The sequence below is a fragment of the Protomyctophum bolini genome (genome assembly GCF_963924005.1).
Source record: "Protomyctophum bolini genome assembly, chromosome: 19".
Classification (NCBI taxonomy): Eukaryota; Metazoa; Chordata; class Actinopteri; order Myctophiformes; family Myctophidae; genus Protomyctophum; species Protomyctophum bolini.
This window is the reverse complement of record NC_137880.1, coordinates 15070638-15090509: the sequence shown is the minus strand read 5'-3', so window position 1 is coordinate 15090509 and position 19872 is coordinate 15070638. Positions and strand designations below refer to the sequence as shown.

General features: G+C 44.7%; 1 protein-coding gene across 5 annotated transcripts in view; it reads right to left on the bottom strand.

Annotated features, from left to right (window-relative positions):
• The window catches only part of epha7 (eph receptor A7), an 88270-nt gene that overhangs the window by 52542 nt on the left and 15856 nt on the right, over nt 1-19872 (bottom strand). For 4 of the 5 annotated variants that reach the window (XM_080790493.1, XM_080790495.1, XM_080790494.1 and 1 more), the window contains exons 4-5: nt 16372-16527; nt 5934-6269 (exon numbers count right to left, since the gene is read on the bottom strand). In XM_080790493.1, the coding sequence (XP_080646619.1) occupies nt 5934-6269; nt 16372-16527 (492 nt within the window). Of the gene's footprint in view, nt 1-5933; nt 6270-16348; nt 16528-19872 lie in introns of those variants that run through there. The other variant, XM_080790497.1, reaches the window with a different exon arrangement.

Genomic DNA, 19872 nt, shown 5'->3' with positions numbered 1-19872 from the left:
GAGAAATGCTTAGCTTACATTCTTGTGTGTGCCTGAATGCATTTCCCTTTTTCTTTCCACCGAGAAGATCTTAGCTAAGGGAATATAGCCGGCTGTGCTCTTTGAATGCTTAAGTAGGTTTGTGTACTTGAGGGGACCACAAGTTCAGAGAGCGCCGCACAACAAAAGGATGTGAAGAACTATAAATAAACATGGAGACAGTGATGTCTAAATTCGTTCATTGATTTTGACGTTCTGATAAACGTCTTACTCAAATGGGTTCTCCCCGAAAAGTTGAAACACTTTCAGCATCCCCGTGCCTGCGAGGACGAATTCATCTAAAGCATTTTCTTTGTGTTTTTTTTGCAAATACAATGACAGGTTTAGGTTATTCTCAACACCTTTAACGTCAATCCATATAGCGCCAACTTCAAGTCTACAAGCTACAGCAAATAATGCATTTGGCAAAGTCGCAAAAGCGCACCCAGTTTGCTAATCGGACTCCTCTGTGTGAATACCTCTGAGCACGCCTCAACAATTGGTACAGGCTGCTATCTGTGTGTAACAGTGCTGTGTCCTGCTGGCTAATACCAGCGGTCAAAATCCATTTCCACAGGTGCTCTCTCTCTTTTTCACACTGCTTATTATACTCATTGCACCTGTTGTTGACCTGTTACAACACACACACACACACACACACACACACACACACACACACACACGCACACACACGCGCGCGCGCACACACACACACACACACACGCACACGCACACGCACACACAATTCCAATACTAATTTGGGCTTCGTGTCCAAGGAGAACTTTCAGGGTCTGAATTGAAGTATCACTCACTTGAATAAATATTAATACTTATTCTATGAGCGATGTCCACTCACAAGCCTGTTGGGAAGAACAAAAATGCCTTGTGTACAAGTGTACTTCCTTGACAAAATCTTTGCACAGATTATGGGGGTTGAGCTCAGAGAGAGTCTCTACCTCTTTGTAAACTCACAATAGGGCGCTGATTGAAAAATACGGTGTAGTACACTCCACTTTCAGCGCCGCAAAACAAAAACCGACATTATGGGGATTATACATTTCCATTCACCTGCTGGGGAGGATGGAAGAGCTGACGAAATCAAGCTCACGAACACCAAGCCTGCTACTTAAAGTCGTTTAAGACCGAGCCGAGAGGTAATTAGGTTTCCGGGAACAATAAGCACTCAGCACCTGACGCAGCCCCAGCCGCACTTCCAGACACTTCCTTTGGTATAATTAGGGGAGGTGTGAATTCCTCATCAGATGGATCACCATCTGTATTCACACGCCGTGTTCGCCCCCTAGCCCCCCCCCCCCCGTTCCCCGGCTACTATGTACATGCTGATTATCATGCAGGAGATGAAGGCGATTGGAGGGAGAGAAGATGCTCTTTTTTTAAAGGGGCTTTTAAAATAAAAAAAACATAGCATCTAACGGCATCTAAACTAACATTCCAGCATAAGGTTCACTACAGTGCATGGTTGAGAAAAAAAAGAAAAGCTGATGTTTTGGTTTCGGGACACTTTACTGCAATTAACAGTGAAAAATGTAACTCTCAGAGTCCACAAATGTCTGTACACATTTGTACACTATTGAAGTTCAGAGCCAAATGGGTCCAACTATGCATAATTTATCTGGGCACACCCTGGACCCCTCAGTGTCCCCAGACCTGACGTTGGGAACCAGTGATGTAAGTAATTTGAAACCTTGTGAAGTATGATGCCAGAGGTTTTCTTCAATGGGGCTTTGTTATCCGTTAGTTCACGGAGATGCACTGCACTAGGAGAAAGGGTGCAAAATGTATGCAAACAGTGCAAACAGTGTGTTTTGAACTAAATTGAAAATGTGAAAAATAGAGTTGGGCAGGACCTGGGTGTGACCTAACGAGGAATTAATGATCATCGTTCTGATCCAAGGAATCCAGGGAAAGGGGAATTTTGATTGGCACGACCTACGGTTCAAGAGTTATAGGACCGGTATAGGCTGGTTTGAAAACATTTTGGGTGGCGAGCCTTCTTTGGCCTACTGGCAGCATGCACATGAAGCTGTTTCTGAGACTATTTTAGCTGCACACACACAGACACACCCACAAACAGTGGCAAAAACACAGGGCCCTACTTTCGTCAGTGCTGAACCCCTTATCCCTAAACGTCTTTGCCTTTTTTACTATTTTGGAAAACATTTTTGAATAGTTTGCCGATCTACAAGTTGATGTAGATCGGCTAGTTGAAAAATGTTAATGTTTTTCAAAATAGTAAAAAATAAAAGTTTAGGGACAAGGGGTTTAGCACTGATGGAAATATAGGGTCCTGGTCTCTGCCTGGTGGAGAAAATAATGACACAAACATCGTACTGTCTTGTTATCCCTCATGGGAAAATGATAGTTTAGTGGTGATGTGTGCGAGACTGTGTGCAGCGCAGGCAGAATAAAACAACATTTTCTTTTTTACCAATAAATGTCCTTTTAAATGCCTCTTTCACTTGCTCGAGGGGCACCTAAACTGCATTACCAGCAAAAATAAAAGGTTAATCAATGCTGAATGATGAGCTGTAAAGGGTTTAATAATGCAGTCATTCTTCTAACGAGCGGTTTCGCATGCCTTCTCGGAATGGACGATTGTTTTAGGAATCCTCTGACGTTCCAATTACAAAGCACTCGAGCATTCCCTTAACGGCCTAGGAAGTACCGGACACCCTGAGCACATCACTGAGCAAAGGCCTCTGAGCCCAGTCCCGCAGGGCGGGGCACGTTTCTGGACGCCCAGATGGAAACCAAGCAATCACGCAGGCCGCCGCCGCGGCAAACGACCACCCATCCATAAAACCATTCCGTTTCTTGCATCCCAGCTGAAGCTGAAACGACGTGTCACCTTGGTTATTTTAAAATGCATGAAATACTTTGAGCATAAGCTGCCAAAGTGGTCTTATTTGTTATAAACGTGCGTCGAAGATCGAAGGGCATCTGTACTCTGTAGTTATTATATAGTGATACGGTTGTTGTTGTTGTTTGATTGTAAATTGTGACACGCCACTCGCGCTCATGTCATCGTGCACCATTCGCACGGTTCTCACAATAAAGCTGCATGGAGGATCTCGTATGGCCAATCCCTAAAAGAAGTATCAAAGACAGAACATCAACTGATTGAAGTGGTAACATTTCAGGACCAGGCTTCTATCCGGCACGTCGGCGATGTCCGCGTGTACTCGGGAACCTGGCTCGGGGGTTTTGTGTACTGTTTTGTGTACTGTTTTGTGTACTGTTTTGTGTACTGTACACATGGGCAAATTCAGGCGGCGCCACTCCCTTAAGAAAATAAACACGGCACCATTGGGACAGAGCGTGCTGCTGCTGTATGTCACAGTGGCTGATGACTTCAATATTTTTTGCCCGGTTAGCGGAGTAATCACGTGTTGTCAGCGTGCCACAACGAGTAATTAGAAGTGACTCTGAAAGAGCATGTGCTAATTGTTTTATTTTTTTCTTGCTCTTTTCCTGTCTGCCCAGTCTCCCACCCCCCCCACCCCCCCAATGTCCTTGTATCCTTGGCTAGGCAACCCCTCTGCGTGTCTCTGTCACGATCCGTGCCACCCAACATACATCATCCCCCACACAGACTGCATCCACTCAATGGGCTTCAATTCTATCTATCTATCTCTCTCCCTCTCCCCCTCCTCTCTCTCTCTCTCTCTCTCTCTCTCTCTCTCCCTCCTCTCACACTAATTGAGTCTTTCTCTCTCCCATGGTCTGTCCCGCTGTCTGCCATTTCTATCTCTCTGCCTGTCTGGTTTCTCCCATCTCTCTCTCTCTCGTCTACATAATTCTAGAAGAAGTTGACTTCTCTCTCTGTCACATGTGCTGAAGAAAAGAAAAGGGCAGCATGCCTGTGAATATATCATACGATATGGCACCAGAAGATGTGCGTTAAACTTTGACCTTGAGAAAATGGCACCATAAGCAGCTTGGAATAATGCACAGCTGGAAATTTGACACGAGGATAAATGTCAATGACAACACCACCAATGTGTCAGCGTGATGAAAGGCAGGGCTGCACAATTAACTGAGAAGTGAGAATAACCGTAAATCGTGGATTTTATGCCTCACAATGATGTAACTGTGAAACTCGCCACTTAATTCGAAGACCTTGTTTGGTCAACTGTTCCTACCATTGTGTCCTCACCAAAGATGAATAGAACCAGAGCACAGCACAGCACGACCCGTCTCCCCAGACACCAGACTCACAGGAGAACATTAAAGTCTCACATGCTCAAGCAACGACAATGGCAACCTGGTGTCACGATTTTGGGCATCATAAGCGAGAATTTCCAAAGATATTGACAAGCACCCAGCTATTTGCACTGCAGAACACCAACGTACAACAACAAAGTATAAAATATTTGAATCAAAAAATAGCAGTGCTTGCTGTTAGCCTGCTAGAATGCTAAAACAGCTCTCTCTCTCTCTCTCTCTCTCTCTCTCTCTCTCTCTAACCCCCATTTATACTTGGTTGCTCCCAGTGTCGTGCACCTAAATAGCACAGCTACAACGCGTTGCAATGCGACGAGTTGTGCGCTTGTAGATCAGCAATTTCCGGTGCGCCACACTGGTGCGCAACTAATTATAGATCAGGCTAGATGTGCAGTCTCCTTTTAATGATTCTAGCGAATGTGGCCTTTGTGGTCGCCGGCGTTTCACGGACGCTCAAGCATGAAAGAGGAATCTTGTTTTGTGGATCCATTGGCATAATGAATTAAAAAAATAAACAGAGATTCTAAGCACCCTTAGAGGAGTCTGTCACCACAAAACACTGCATGTTAATTATTGAACAGAACCCCACCCCCACCTCCCTCCCCGCAGGCGGCATTCGGCCTCCTATAACGAACAACATCATGCCAGCGTAATTATGGCCTGAGCTAATAACGTTTGCCACTGTAGTGCTGATATTGTACACATTTAATTAATTTGGGTAATATGCAAACTGGAAATGTTATTGATCAAACCGTGGTCATTAATGCTAATGCAGCATCATTAAGGTGGTTTGCAAGGGAGAGGTTTACAAAATGAAAGTCAATGCTTCAGACGTTCATAATGATTCTATTAAATTCCAATGCTGCCGTTACACAACCCAGGGGCCATGTATTAATTCCACACTGCCATTTAATACATGGGAGTACGGTGCCATAATAAACATGTACCCGGAAAGGACCTTGTCCACTTAAACAAAAAAGATGTGTTTCTGTCAAGAAATAATATTTCCTACCACAATAACACGCTCATAAACGGCAGCTGCACCAGAGACCACAGAAAGGCAACAAAACAGCCGTAGCTGTTTAACTGCGGGGAGTTCAGTGACACCATAAGGCCTCAAAGGTCTGGTGCAATGACATTTTCGGTCATTTTTGAAATTTCAGTCCGAAACGGAAGCCTGCATGTTTCTGAACCAATCAGAAGGTCCCATACCATCCCTTCAGGCTATGGGGATGTTTGAATCTCAATCACTGCAGCCGTGTCAAGCAGGGCTAGTATTTATTTACAAGATAAACATGTTTGCTACTACGTGGCTTATTTCTAACCTATAATGTTTTAGCGTGCTGAATAAATAAAATTAGTAATACACCGTCTGGATGTCATCTTGAATGAGATTAAAAACGGGGTAGTTCTGTAATTAAATCCACCTGTTTGAAGAACGTGCAGCTATGGGAATCAGTGAATCACACAGGTGAATGAAATCAAGACTCATTTATATTCATACGAGTCTGTTATCACGCAGCACTTTTTCATTCATTTTTTTTTCTACAGTTCTATAGTTAGTGAAGCCCATATGACGACCAGCTTTATGCTCTAAAAGTGTGAAAAACATATGTCCATTTCAGCAGACCTTTAAGTCACAACAGGGTAGCAACGGAAGGAGCCCTCACCTGCTTGCCCCGTGGCGATGCTCACGGCGGCGAACAGCCTCTGCGTGCGGCTGAGGTCGGACACGCCGTTGACGGCCTCCACCTCGAAGGTGTAGTTGGCGTGGGCCAGCAGGTCCACCACGGTCACGTAGGTGTCCGCTAGTCCCGACTGCGCGGGCAGGTAGCCCACATTGCCGCCGCACGGCACGCACTCCTCGGGCTCCCAGCTGCACCGGCGGCATATAATCCTGTAGGTGACGTCGTTGCGGCCGCCCGTGTCGGCCGGTGGACCCCACTCCAGGCTGAGCGTGGTCTGGTTGATGTTGTAGACCAGGTTCTGAGGCGCCGATGGAGGCCCTGTCGGAGACACATACAGAGAGAGGGAGCCGTGAGTTGGAGAAACAGAAGTGTGTGTATGTGTGTGTGTGTGTGTGTGTGTGTGTGTGTGTGTGTGTGTGTGTGTGTGTGTGTGTGTGTGTGTGTGTGTGCGCCTGTGTGCCGCCCTGCAGGCGTGCGTGTCTGAAAATCATGTCTTTATTTGTCTCCCATGTTCCGTAAAGAATGTGCTCTTTTTACGGTATACACAACAGAACGGTACAATATAATAATAATACTGGGTGTAATTTAATTAAGAACATTATAGATAATTAAAGTTCAAACTACAGGTAAAAAGGTATGATAAATCCCCCAAGGCTAAGGCAAGTTACTGCATGGTATCTTTAGCAGCAATGGGGAATGTGTAAGAAGGAAGAAGGCCTATATGCATAGTTGCATACATTAGTTTCACAGCGTGCGTGCGTACATGCGACGTGCGTGCATACAGTACACGCACGTGTGCATTCAGAGGATCTGTATGCATTCTAATGTAGTGCAGGAGGGAAAACAACGCTATGGGACATGGGCTGGCCCAAACCCTCCCCCGCCTACAGCAGTCTCGTCCCCACCCAGCCATATTTAAACACTGACAATCAATTATGAAAAGAAACAAAGTGAAATAAAAGCCGACTAGGAGAAGTAGTCCAGGTATGCAGAGAGTAAGATAGAAACTCTTGGCGGTGCCAAGGTCAGTGCGATAAAATAAAAGAATGTGGCGGAACACGGCATCTCATGGGGAGCGTTCATTCCTCTCTCGTAGTTCATGCAACGCTGTGCTTTATTATTTTATTTATTTTTATGTCAGGGCAAGTCGAGGAGCTTCATCTTCTATGAGTCACTGTGAAATAACAGTGCACTTCCAAAACCCCCTTCTGGCAGTCATCACCACACGCTGTACACACTGTGTCCCTGCACCACGTACCCTGTTCTTTTATTTAATTACATTCACATGTTAGAAGTTCTGTGTTTACCATCTCAGACCAATTACAATTCACCACTATGGCATTTAATAGATGGCCTTATTCTGAGCGACCTATAAGTACGACTGGAGATCTGAATGACTGTGTAAAACCTCCCGGGCACGGGTCATTGGCTACAACAATTACGTTACTGTGTAGATGGACAACTACATTCATACATATTTTCTCATGGCCTTCAGATGGATAGAAAGACTAGAGTGCTGCTACTGTTTGTACCCAATTTAGCATGAAATGTAAACAATAGGTACAGTAATGAATACATTGTGTCTGTATACAGTCAACCCATTTGAAAACACACAGTAACTGTACATTGTTACCAGACAAACTTACAGGGCTCAAGTGTGATGAAATAATATTATGATGATATATTATTAAGGCAAACCTTAATAAAAACAGACCACAAAGGATAACTATGTACTAATTACTAGCTAGGAATCTACTTTCAATTTACTGCAATTATACACTCTCAAAACATGCATTAGTTAATCATTTAACTAAGCATGTTCACATGTCAATGTCAATGCTTAATGTGCACAAAACATACGTAAAAGTGGAAGACAGATGAGACAAATAAAAGGTTGCAGCACCTTTTATTTGTCTCATCTGTCTTCCACTTTTAGGTATGTTTTAGGTAAGTGCACATTAAGCTAATAGTAATTTTTTGTAGTAAGAGCAGTTGTTGAATCGTCCAGATGGAGTGCATTCGAAGCATACTTTGAGACAATTATTAAGCATAAAATATGTGGGCCATTATGGAAATGATTGAGCCATGACAATGGATAAGCTGCTGGATGACACACACACACACACACACACACACACACACACACACACACACACACACACACACACACACACACACACACACACACACACACACACACACACACACACACACACACACACACACACACACACACACACACACACACACACACACACACACACACACACACACACACACACTCTCTCTCTCTCTTACTTTCTCTCTCAATCCTCCGCAATATGTACATCTCTCCCACCAGCAGAGACCAGGAGTTTACTGGCTTTTCTTCTCGATACATCATACAGAAGACACTTAAACTTAACGTCTTTGTAAAAAGAAAAAAAAAAGAAGAAAAAAAAGTACAGATATATAAAAATGAAGAGAAAGAGCGTCTGACTCACCAGCGAATTTATGTACAAGCTTAAAAACCGCCATTATTGCCTCGGCAATAGCTGCCATATAGAATAATACTTGACGTGCAATAACCACCAATTCCAATAGTTCCCCGAACTGTAGTGGAACACAGACTGTTTGCCTGGAAATGTTCATGTAATGGCTAGGAGATTAGCTCATCTCATAAAACCATGAATAACAAATGGCTCCTTTTATCATTCGGATTCCAGGCTTTCAGTATTTCTTTATGGCCCAGATGTTGATAGAAATAAATTGAGCGCATGCTTTATTCCTCCCTAACGCAGTAAAGATTATGACTTGTATTCTTTCATTTATGGACTGTTTTTAAAACATCTTCACTTCCTTCACAAGGAGACTAAACTGTATTTCTCACATGGAACATGCTTTGAGTCTCAGGGAAAGGGGGAGCCTCTTGTCTCATTTAAATGTGTCACGTTAACTTACAATTAGATGATGAATATGCATAAAGCAAAAGATTTAAGGCAGATATTCAGGAGTCATCCATCGCTTGTGTTTTAGTTGGCCACATCCTGCCTATTAGAACGAAGTGGAATGATATATCCATCTATACATTTATGCTTAGTCTATGTGTGTGTGTGTGTGTGTGTGTGTGTGTGTGTGTGTGTGTGTGTGTGTGTGTGTGTGTGTGTGTGTGTGTGTGTGAGAGTGTGTGTGTGTGTGTGTGTGTGGGGGGGGACACCTTAGAGATTACTGTGGGAAAAACCTACGTGGCAGGTGAAGTGGAGGCAAGTGAGAATTAACCGTGCAACACTCAACTTCGGCCTTGGACCCCGACACACTCGAGCCACTCTCATGTCCCAAAGTAGCCGAGTGTGGGGGAGCTGTGCGCATGTATGTACGTACATGCTCAGAAAAGCATGTACGTGCGCGCAATACACACACACACACACACACACACACACCTCTAGTCTCTTTTGTGCTACTTTTCCGTGGCCCGAGGTTACTAACGATAGCATCTCATCTGGCTCACGCCCGCTCTCATTTTGGACTCGGGTGTCACGAGATCAAAGCTGCCGATTTCTGCAATAATAAGAGGCGGGAGGAAATTAGATTCGAATGACTGACCCCCCTGCTTCAGTGTGACCCGAGTCCCTCGCCCTTTGTTTTCTAGACAGTCAGTCAGACAGACAGGAGGACTCCTTGCCACGTTTTCCTCCTCTTGCCTCGTCCTCCCCTAGCCTCGGTACCCAGGCTTTTATTTGTGCTTGCATTCGACTCAAAATGCTTGAGCACCCTCGGCACCCCAATATCTTGCTGATCTCCTACACCCCTATAACCCTCCCCGTACCCTTAGGTCCTCAGACGGGGCTCTCCTAAGGGTTCCCGAGAAATTCCATCGCATAAACAAGGGAGAACGAGCCTTCTCTGTCCGTGGCCCAAAAAATTGGAACACCCTTCCCAAAACCATCCGACAAGCAGATACCATTGCATCCTATACATCTCAATGTTTTAAACAAGTGAACAATGTTTGTTCACTAAACTTTGTCGGTATTTTTATCTATTACATTGTTGTTGTTTTTTATTGCATCTTTAAATATGCTTTCTACTGTTGGCCAGCTGGCTGTAGGTTGTTGATTTGCTATGTTGCATCTATTTAATTGTGTTCGATTTTCCAGCTTTTTCAGTGAATTTGTTGTGACTTTGTCCAGAAAAGTGCTATATACAGTAAATAAATAAAGTTATTATAAAAATAACTTATTTCGCTAACCAATAATAGTGCAGAGGGGCGTGGCTCTAAATTTGGTGACGTCAGTGTTCTCCGCTGTTTTCTACCAGGGAGGTGAGTGGATGAGGGGGGGGGGGGGGGGCGGGGGTGGGCTCTCAGATCGGTTGAACCAATAGGATGCACTGGCTGTTTTAGCTGAAATCACAGCGGCTGGGCCTGGCTAGTCCTCCCCCGTTTCTCAGGATGTGTTGCTCCTGCATGCTTGCACACACAAACACACTACATACACTCACAAACACACACACTCACCGGCTCCCTCAGCATGCGACACATCCTCCAACTCTTCACTGTCACGCTTGATTTATACTTAATTGCGCGCGAATGTAGCACCATGGAAACAGCCGATCTACAAGCTCACGTCACGTCTGACACGCTGTCTCAATGTGTGGGGGCGCGTGACATGTTGTGAACTTGTAGATCAGCTATTTTCGGCGCATGTCACCCACATGCGGCTATGTATAACTCTGGCTTCTAATTGCTGAGCCTCATAGCTCAGGGGCTTGCCGCTATCCCACTGCCTTTCTCTTTTTTTCTCTCTCTCACTATCCTACCTCTTTTCGGTCTTCTTTCTGTATTCTCTCTCTCTCTCTCTCTGAAGTGTGGGCGAGTGCAGACTGGATGTGTGAACGGTGTGAAGAACATACTGTATACAGGGAGCCCATCGTGTATTACTATATAAGCTCCCAGAATATCTTCGCTGTCAGGGTGGAAACCTTGTCCAATGTCCAAAACGTGATTTTTCAGGGAATGGAAGGATTCAATGTAATTATCATTTATTCGCGCGTGCGTGCGTTGTTGTAGATTTTCAGTACACTCGGCGTGTTGATAAATACAAAAAGGTAGAGAGTGGAATGAAACAATGTTCGTTTAATACAAGAGCTTCCTGAGCTGAGCCTGGCAACCCATGGTGTCGTCCCGCTACCATCTGCCATCACCAGAGTAAACCCAGGCACACACCGTCTTAATAAGCTACCGGAGAGTGGTAGTTGTCTGTCTTTTTTAGGTCATAGTGTGAAGCCGGTCTCTGCTCGGCACAGAGTCGTGTGAGAAACCGAGTAAACACAAAACTCGGGAGAAAAGAATCCGACACTTATCTGCCTTGAGAGGTACTCGGGCACTGCCTCGGACCTCCACAGGCTGTAGCCATGCTCTAATTGGAAAAGGGGGTGAGAGGGGCAGCGGGTGTGAGCCGTATTAAAATCAACCGATGGAGTAATCCGCGCTCCACAAATACGCGATTTGACCCCTTGACCTCGCCGCCAATCATTTTGTGGCACAGGTAAAACACTGCCTGATGTTGGCTGCCCCCCTATCCGTAGCAGTGTGCCCTGCATACCCTATGCCAGTAGTTTGCAAGCGTAATAATATCTCAATCTCAAAGCACACCTGTGTCCGTATCTGTGCAAAATAGCCTCTATAACAAGTGTAATCAACTCTTATCCTTAAACAAACTAAACATTGATTTGTAAGTACTAATGGCAAAATAAAACGTTAAACACTAGTTTTGAGTGTTTGTGTCAAATAAATCACACCCGTCAAGAATGGTGGTCTCTTATTGGTCAAGGGTTCCCACCGACATACATATGCCGATTTGCTCAGACATATGTGACGTAAATTCTCCATCCATTATCAATGGCATTTAATGTTTGTGTTCAGACAGAATCCACACTATAGCTGTTTATAGGAGGGGCTAGCACCCCTCAAAAACTAGAGCGTAAACACAAACATTGAAGACAAAATTGAGGACGCAAATTGCGATTGGCCAGAATGAGATGATGTATTTATGATGTAGGATGATAAGAGCGCGATTGTGATTTATTTTTTAATAATAAGTGTGCACAAAGTACTCATACAGTAGTTAAAAATAAATAATTCCCACATTTTCGCATAGTTGTATTGCGAAAATAATTTATGGTTGTGACAATATCCCATTGCACACCACCAGGACTTCGCGGCACACGAGTGTGCCTCGACTCACCATGTGAGAACCGCTGCCCTATATGCTGTCACCCTGTCAACTTTCCTACCGTCTTTCTCAAAGAAGACAGAGAATACAGAAGGCGAGTGGGCCGCAGACTTTCCTTTAAATAATAAAACAAACCAGGAAAGTCGGCGTGCATTAACAATCAGACGCTGACGGCACGGCAAAGCATGGGAGAAGAAGGGTATCTCATCTCATTTTTTTGAAAAGATTTCTGACATCCCTTCAAAGGCCGCTACAGGCAGGAGGACGGGCACTCTGAAGGATGTCAACTTGTTGCTGTGGCATATTTGAGCGAGGGGACATGCTGGGGGGAGTCGGGGTGGAGAGAAGTAGGGCTGACAACTGCCCTTTTCAAGACCGCATGCAAGCGCCGTCCGCCGCGCACAGCTGTTGCATGATTGATGTCCACTCCCGAAACTGTCAACAACAACTCCAAAGTCTGCGCTCCCCTACGCTACTGGAGACGTGCCTATGGGCCTCCAGCTCACCCCCACACACAGGCCTATATGTCCCTTTCTCTCGCAGATTTGCATGAGAATGATGTGAGCAAGTATTCCACAAACAAGAGATCTTAAGTCTCCTTCCTTGTTTCCCCATGTCTTTTATTCAACACAGATTTGGCTTATCGCTCCCCGTATCCCCATGTGACATCTTCATCGTAATTACGTCTCAAATTTCGGTCTCGCACACGCACGCGTGCGCGCGTGCGCACACACACACACACACACACACACACACACACACACACACGTAATCCTCGTGAGCCAGAGATCTGTCGCACTGTTTGGCCAAGGCCTAAGATATGGTAGCTTTCTGACCCCCCCTCATTTCAAAAATCTGTCAATCAAACTATTTGTTCAGCCGGTGCAAATTCATTTTCAATTACAGCTCAGCCGCTATAGATCAGGCTTGGAAGAGTGCACTACTGTTTGGTCTCACTGACTCGGGGGACTCTGGGAATGATTGAGGAGATGCATATATGGGAAAGCCACGGAACAATTCCACGAATAAGGGTGAACAGGAAGGTGAATCATGAGGCAAGAACAGATATTTACATATAATGGCACATTGGAACAAGGTCCTTAACCACTGGTGTCCCTATTTTAGGCATTTTTTCACATTTTCACAGATGCGTTGTGAGATTGTATATGGGCTATTTTTGCAATTTGTTGCACAACAAAGTATACTGGGCAGGGGTTCTCAACATTTTTGCCTGGGGACCCCCCCGGAAATGCTTTGGCCGTGTCTCGCCCACGGGTTGAGAACCCCTGATATAGGGCATAAGTGGTTAATGAAAGGGAATTGAGCCGTGCATTCTGCCACTACAAGGGGACTGTTGCACTCGTTTCCCAAGGTGATTCTCAACAGAGGACAGAGCACAGGACACAGGGAAACAACATTGTCGCAAAAGAAATCACTCTATACTATTTAGCCCTGCATTATTATCTTGTTCTGTGTCACATGGCAAGGTAACTGGGTTAAGTAGTTATTGCGGAAAAGTAGGAGATAATGTCCCTAAAGGGATGCTTTGTTATTTTGACATTTACTTAGGCAGTTTGTTGTTCCTCAATAGACACGGTGGGGAAACATTTCTAAATGCAGTTTTCCCTGAAATAGCTCCCCAACATGCCTTGCATTCCTAATAGAAACCATGGGGCACGGCTAGCAGACTGACAGCAAGTCTAGTGCAACTGCAAGGTGCACCGCTGATTTAAATTATGCTCCAGTAATGCTAACACAACATTTTAGCCCCAAATGTGGCAGGGTACAATTGAAAGTGCAGCGATTAAATCAGGCTAATGCATTTAATAGATCATAATGTGTTAGTGAGAGCACAGGAAATGTTGAGGTTAAATCAACGTTACTGTGTCTGGAGGAGCCTTCTATCTCACATACTGTTGTTTTTAATAAATATTCCCCATAATTTGGAAGACTCATTCATCATGAATTTCTTCGGCTTACCCCCCCCCCCCTCCCCCCACCACCCAAGGAAATGCATTGCTCCACAAGGACACTAAACTGAGAAATTGGTTATTTTCAAAATAAATACATAATGTATAGTTGAAAACAAACACCTACTACCTAACACACACACGCGCGCTTCCGCGTGCGGGCGCACGCCCATACACAGACACACGCACGCACGCAATACACACACAGGAACAGAGGGCAGTAGGAGAAAGAGTCTTATGTCCGATTCACACCAACAGGTTTTCCAGTTTTCCGCTAAGCATTTTTGTTCCGCCAATTCGGTGTGTACGAAACGTCTGAAACATCTACACCACCTTTATGTGTACGTCTAGTCCACGCCTAGTTCACGACCACAGTGAGCTTCTGGTTGGCTACCGCTTCGTCTCGCCACAAAGCTGAACTTTTTGCTGACCTCGCCTCCTGACATTCGAACATCGCCGTGGCCGTGGGTATAAAGCATGAAACCACCCCGTTTTCTCAGGATGTTCTCAGCAATCTGATTGGTTGAAAAAGCTTTCTAGCCGTGCTTAAACCAGCGCAAAGGAACACCTAATTAAAACAAAGTTCTCCCAGAGCTCAGACTCTGTGGCTAGCCTAGCTAGTTTATTGGGACATTTGTGCTCGTAGTGGATAAAAAAAAAGATTACCTGCAATATTACACTCAAGGGTGTTCTTTATCGGCCTTAAATGCACTTCTGCAATGTCTTTGGGAATGCGGGCGAGTTCCTGCAGCATCACAGGAATGCGGGCGAGTTCCTGCAGCATCGCAGGCGTGCATTAATGATGATAAAGAACACCCTCGGGTGTAATATCACTTAATGAACCACTTAAACCCCTATACTCCGTTGACCAGGGTCCCCCATGGGAGTCTGTTCTTCTTGGCCCCTCCTTTTCCCCCGTCAACACTAAATCTCTTTCCTGAAAATAGGCGATCTACAAGCTCACAATGTGTCCAAAAGAGACTAGTTTGTGAGGTTGGAGATGTTTTCTTATTTTTGCTAAATGTTTGTCTATTGTGACATGCCCAGAACAGGGACTAGTATTAAATACAATGCTTTACAGGCATCCATTGCCAACAAAGATATCATTGTCGTATAACCTTTACACCGTTAAATCGCACAGAGGCCTGTGGCAGCTTTGCAGCACAGACCGTATCCCAGGTGACTTTTATTTTCACCTCGCCATATACAAAAGTTTCACTCTTTTGAGTAAATAATGGCAGTCCCTTCCATATGCTATAAATTACCATGCTTGCTTGGCATCTCCACATTTGCTCTCTTTCTTCCTTTTTTTGCACGCGCAAAAACACATGCGTGCGCATGTGTACAAACACGAACGCACACACCCAATTGATCTCGTATTCTCACAGAGCTTCACCGCTGTGAGTTAGCCTACTTTGTCTGCTGTGTGGGAAGGGAGGCTTGGCTCCCACGACGTGGGCCGGGCCAGTTGACAATACAGAACTCACTGTGCAAATCCTCGGTGCCAATTTAAATCTGAGGGTGTAAGAATGGACCCGACTCTCAGAGTTAACTGCTATCAGATTAACATGATCTGAGTTACTATTTTATCCGGTCTCTCTTTGCTTTTAAGATTTGTTTAATTGAACTTCCCTGAGTTTCTTGGCCTGCCCATGAGGTGGGTGACCTGTGTGATACATTATCAGGCAATTACTGCCAAAGAGAAACAGCACAGAAATTGTGTTTACAGCTCTTGCAGTCTTGTTTGACCAGGGCCAAAGGCTCCATTCCCCGTGCAACTCAAAGGAGAATGTGTTGTACGAACGCTTCAAAGGGCTAGTTTCTGCACCATTCCCTGGTTAAAAGTTGTCCAGCAGCCATGCACAGAGACAAACACAAAGAAGTTTACACAAAGCTTGTTTACACAGGCCGTCGATGGCTGTCACCACAGCCGCCATTCCAGCCGGGACAAATGCCACAGTGACACAGGGGTGCCCGCCTCGGTCGGCCACTGCCGGCCATAATTGCGTCGTCTTCGGCGGGAAATGGCAAATAGCTCCACTCGTCATTAGCGACAAAGAACAGACGTGCAAGGCCTGTGCACATAATTATGAAGACACACTGGGGGGAAGTTACAACTAATCCAAGGTTTTATTTTTAGACCCTTCCACTCCAGATTGAAAGCATGTGGGTGTGGGCAGCAGTGCTGTGGGGGCATGTTCCTGTCTTAAGCGTTTACCTCACAACAGCAGCATTACTTACTCGTGCAGGCCACAGATGGCGGGTCAGAGGGCGCTCGATAGTATCCATCCTCGCAGTCACAGCGCCAGGAGCCCTCGCGGTCATTGAAACTGTGCGCTGGACACCGGGAGCACTGAAGGTCCTGGGACGAAGACTTGTAGAAGCCACGGCCACACGCTAGAAAGAGATTTAGAAGAGAAAAGAGACACATAAATAATGACTTGAACAGGAGCATTTGGCTCACACTTGTAATTCCCATTACAAATTAGGGCATGATGGGACATATGACTACTATCGTATGCTTGCGTTCACATCTCAAGCGCAGCTGCTATATCTGGTGCAACCGGGCCCCTAGGGGCTCATCCGCTGGCTCATCTGACAGAGTTCAAAGCAGATCAAAAATATTATAACGAAACTTTTTCCCCTGGGAAAATAAACAACTGCTCACATTAGTAAAGCAGTCTAGCTGGTTGCTTACAACAGCTTCAAAGTTTAAAGGAACCGTTGGACAGGGGGTGAGCCAAGTAGAGACCTTGGACCAATCACTGTTCTTGAAGAAATGGAAGTGAATTATACTCTATACAGTAGGCCTTTTAACTTCACCCTAATAGGTGACCTTTCATGACCACTACCCGAGAATGGAAATCCAAGGACTGACCTACAATTCCACAGGCACCGTGGGCTGATCAGATTTGAAAAATAAGACAAAATATAATCCCAACATGAACAAACACCCCTCCTCCTGTACAGTGCTTGGCCCATTCCAATCAACAGGATTACGAGAGACAGGTGACCAACAAACAATTTATATTCAGTGTCAATAAATAAGCATATTTAAAACCGTTTACATTTAAGTAATGTGTTACATTACTTAAAAATGCCATTTGTACAAATGTATGAAACAACAAATGCAATTAGTTATATGACTCAGCTAATGGTGTGTGTTCAAGGTCCTTGATTGTATGTGTATAGGGCACGGGCTTGACAGTCAACAACCAATTCGGAAACAGCCAATTAAAATGTTGGGCCATGTGTGACACCATCATACAATGAATATAGTCGATCCACAAGCTCACTGCCACAACACAAAGCTCCATTACATGTTGTGAGCTTGTACATCTTCCTTTTTCGCTGCGCAACACCGGCATACGGTATAAACCAAGCATATATATATAGCTATTTTTGAAAATGTCTATTACCTATTACGACATGCCCAAAATAGGGGACACCAGGTTTACTGTGGTTCAGTGATCAATTAGGCCTGACGTCGAAATAAAAAAAACGTTCGCTCTGAAAGAATATATATTCAAAGATTTGTGTCAAATTTTCACGATTTTTCAAAAATAGCAGACCTACAAGCTCGTAGCACGCGTCACCGTAGATCTGCTATTTTTCAATAGCTAAAGTATAACATAATGCTTAGTTAAACACCAAAAGGGGTTCCCGTCCAGAATGGATTAAATGGGTACAATCCGATAAAGACGGAAACAATCTTTATGTCCAAGGCTAAGCAACATCAGCATAACAAACAAAGGTTCTTAGGAACAGCTTTGTGAACCACATGCCATGCCTTTGCCATGGTCCAAAATCACGTTTTAAGTATTAGAGCATAGGGAAATGTCTATTTGGGGTCTGGCATCACTCTCTCTCTCTCTTTTTCTTCTTTGGCCCTCAACACTTGAAGTCAGCTAATCTACAGTGACCCGTTGTTTGTGGAAATCGGAGCTAAGCCTGGTGGAAAAAATTGCTCTCTAGGCCATGCCATTTTGTTATACAATCTGAAAGGAATCTATATGGCTATGTCTGTGAATAGCTCTGCATGCAAACTATCAAAATATCCCAAAAAATGCATTTTTCATGAGCCTCTGTGGGAAATAGGCAATGATTCCTGTACACTGTTTCAAATCTGTTACATGAGTCTCTCCCCTTTCTTTCCTATAGGGATTCAAAATAGGACCGCACCTCTGTGATGGGCCTAGATTATTTTCTTTTTTATGGCTTAGAAGAAACTAGGTTTCCTCATTTTAACACCTTCACAGCAGCATGAAGGGGTGGCTGGGGTATCCCCATTTCATCTACATGAAAGCCTTGTCATTCTCCATTTACCCGCTTCGCGACGGCCTCGTGAAACTGGACCTTTGATTTCAGCCGGGGAGGAAAACGGCATGATTTTATCTTCATATTAGGCCTATTACTTTACCTGCGAGGGATGGTAATTGAAAACAGGCCTTCAAGAGGTGTGCGCTGACCCCACCGAAATGTGCGTACGGCACACCATACAATCCTGAGTGTTCATCTAACTCCAAGTGTATTAGAATTGGACCCGTGATGGTCCATTTTTACACTGCAGGGGTTTTTTCTTTCTTTTTGTACAGTGCAAGTCTGCAAGCTCTTGCTCAGCATAGTTTTCGCTGTTCTGTGCAATCCTTATCCGTGATAGAGTTCAACGAGCACTGCAGTAAACCCATCATATCTTGTGGCGATCTCTAGATATTGTTAGGCAAATATTCCCGTGCCGACTGCCTGTGTTGATAATGACAGTATGACACTGGGAAAGACCCTCCCCAGCAGGTTAAAAATTGGCCAGCCGCTGTTTAAGAGGCCGCTCTCTCTCCCGCCATGCGAGTCCTGTTTAAACATTCCGATAAGGCAGCCAGTGTCTTGTTTGCCTTTGGGTTTCGAAGACACTCGTCTGCTCTGCCGGGTGGCCGGTGTGTGGGGAATTCATGCCCAGCGGAGACCGGCGGGGCGGATCTCCCACCGCGACTGTCACTCACACGGACCAGAGAACCCATTGGCCTAGATTAAGACGGTGGTGGGACCCGCGAGGGGACGCGCTGGCTGGGTTTCTCAGAATAAATGGCCGTACGATTTCAACTGTTTCATTCACCAGATGCTAATGTTTTACATTACTATTAAAATATATTTTTCTTCTTCATTGTTTTGACAGATCAATAGGAACAGAACTACAGATGTACTGATCATTAAAATAAACATGCTCTGAAAATGCACGTGAAATTGCCAAAAAAGAATCAGGTGGGCCCGGAACCAGAGAAGGTTGAGAACCACCATGTTTGTTTACTGTTGGAACATTAGCATAGAAGTATGATGCGAGATGGCAGTGAACACAAAAACACACATTTGTGTCATCAGTAACCGTACACGTGTGATATAATTTAATATCGCGTCCTTGTGCTCCATACTGTGGCCACTCATGAAAATAATACTAAATTCTTAGATTCTATAGGTGATATTCTGCCCAGAGATTTCACTCTGTGAGCAATGTATCTGCATCGCCTACAAGTGAGAGACAGTTACACTAAATCATATCTAACAACACAATTCTTCACAGAGAAGCAGCCCCTGGGATAACATTTTATCAGATGTTGCTCTCTGACCTTCTATGAATCTTTTTTCGGACAAGCACAGGCGCCCTTAGAACAGGGCGGGCGGGCATCGTTAAAGTCAACACAAAGAGAACTTAAAGAGTTTTGCATGCAATACATGGGTTTATTTTCCACG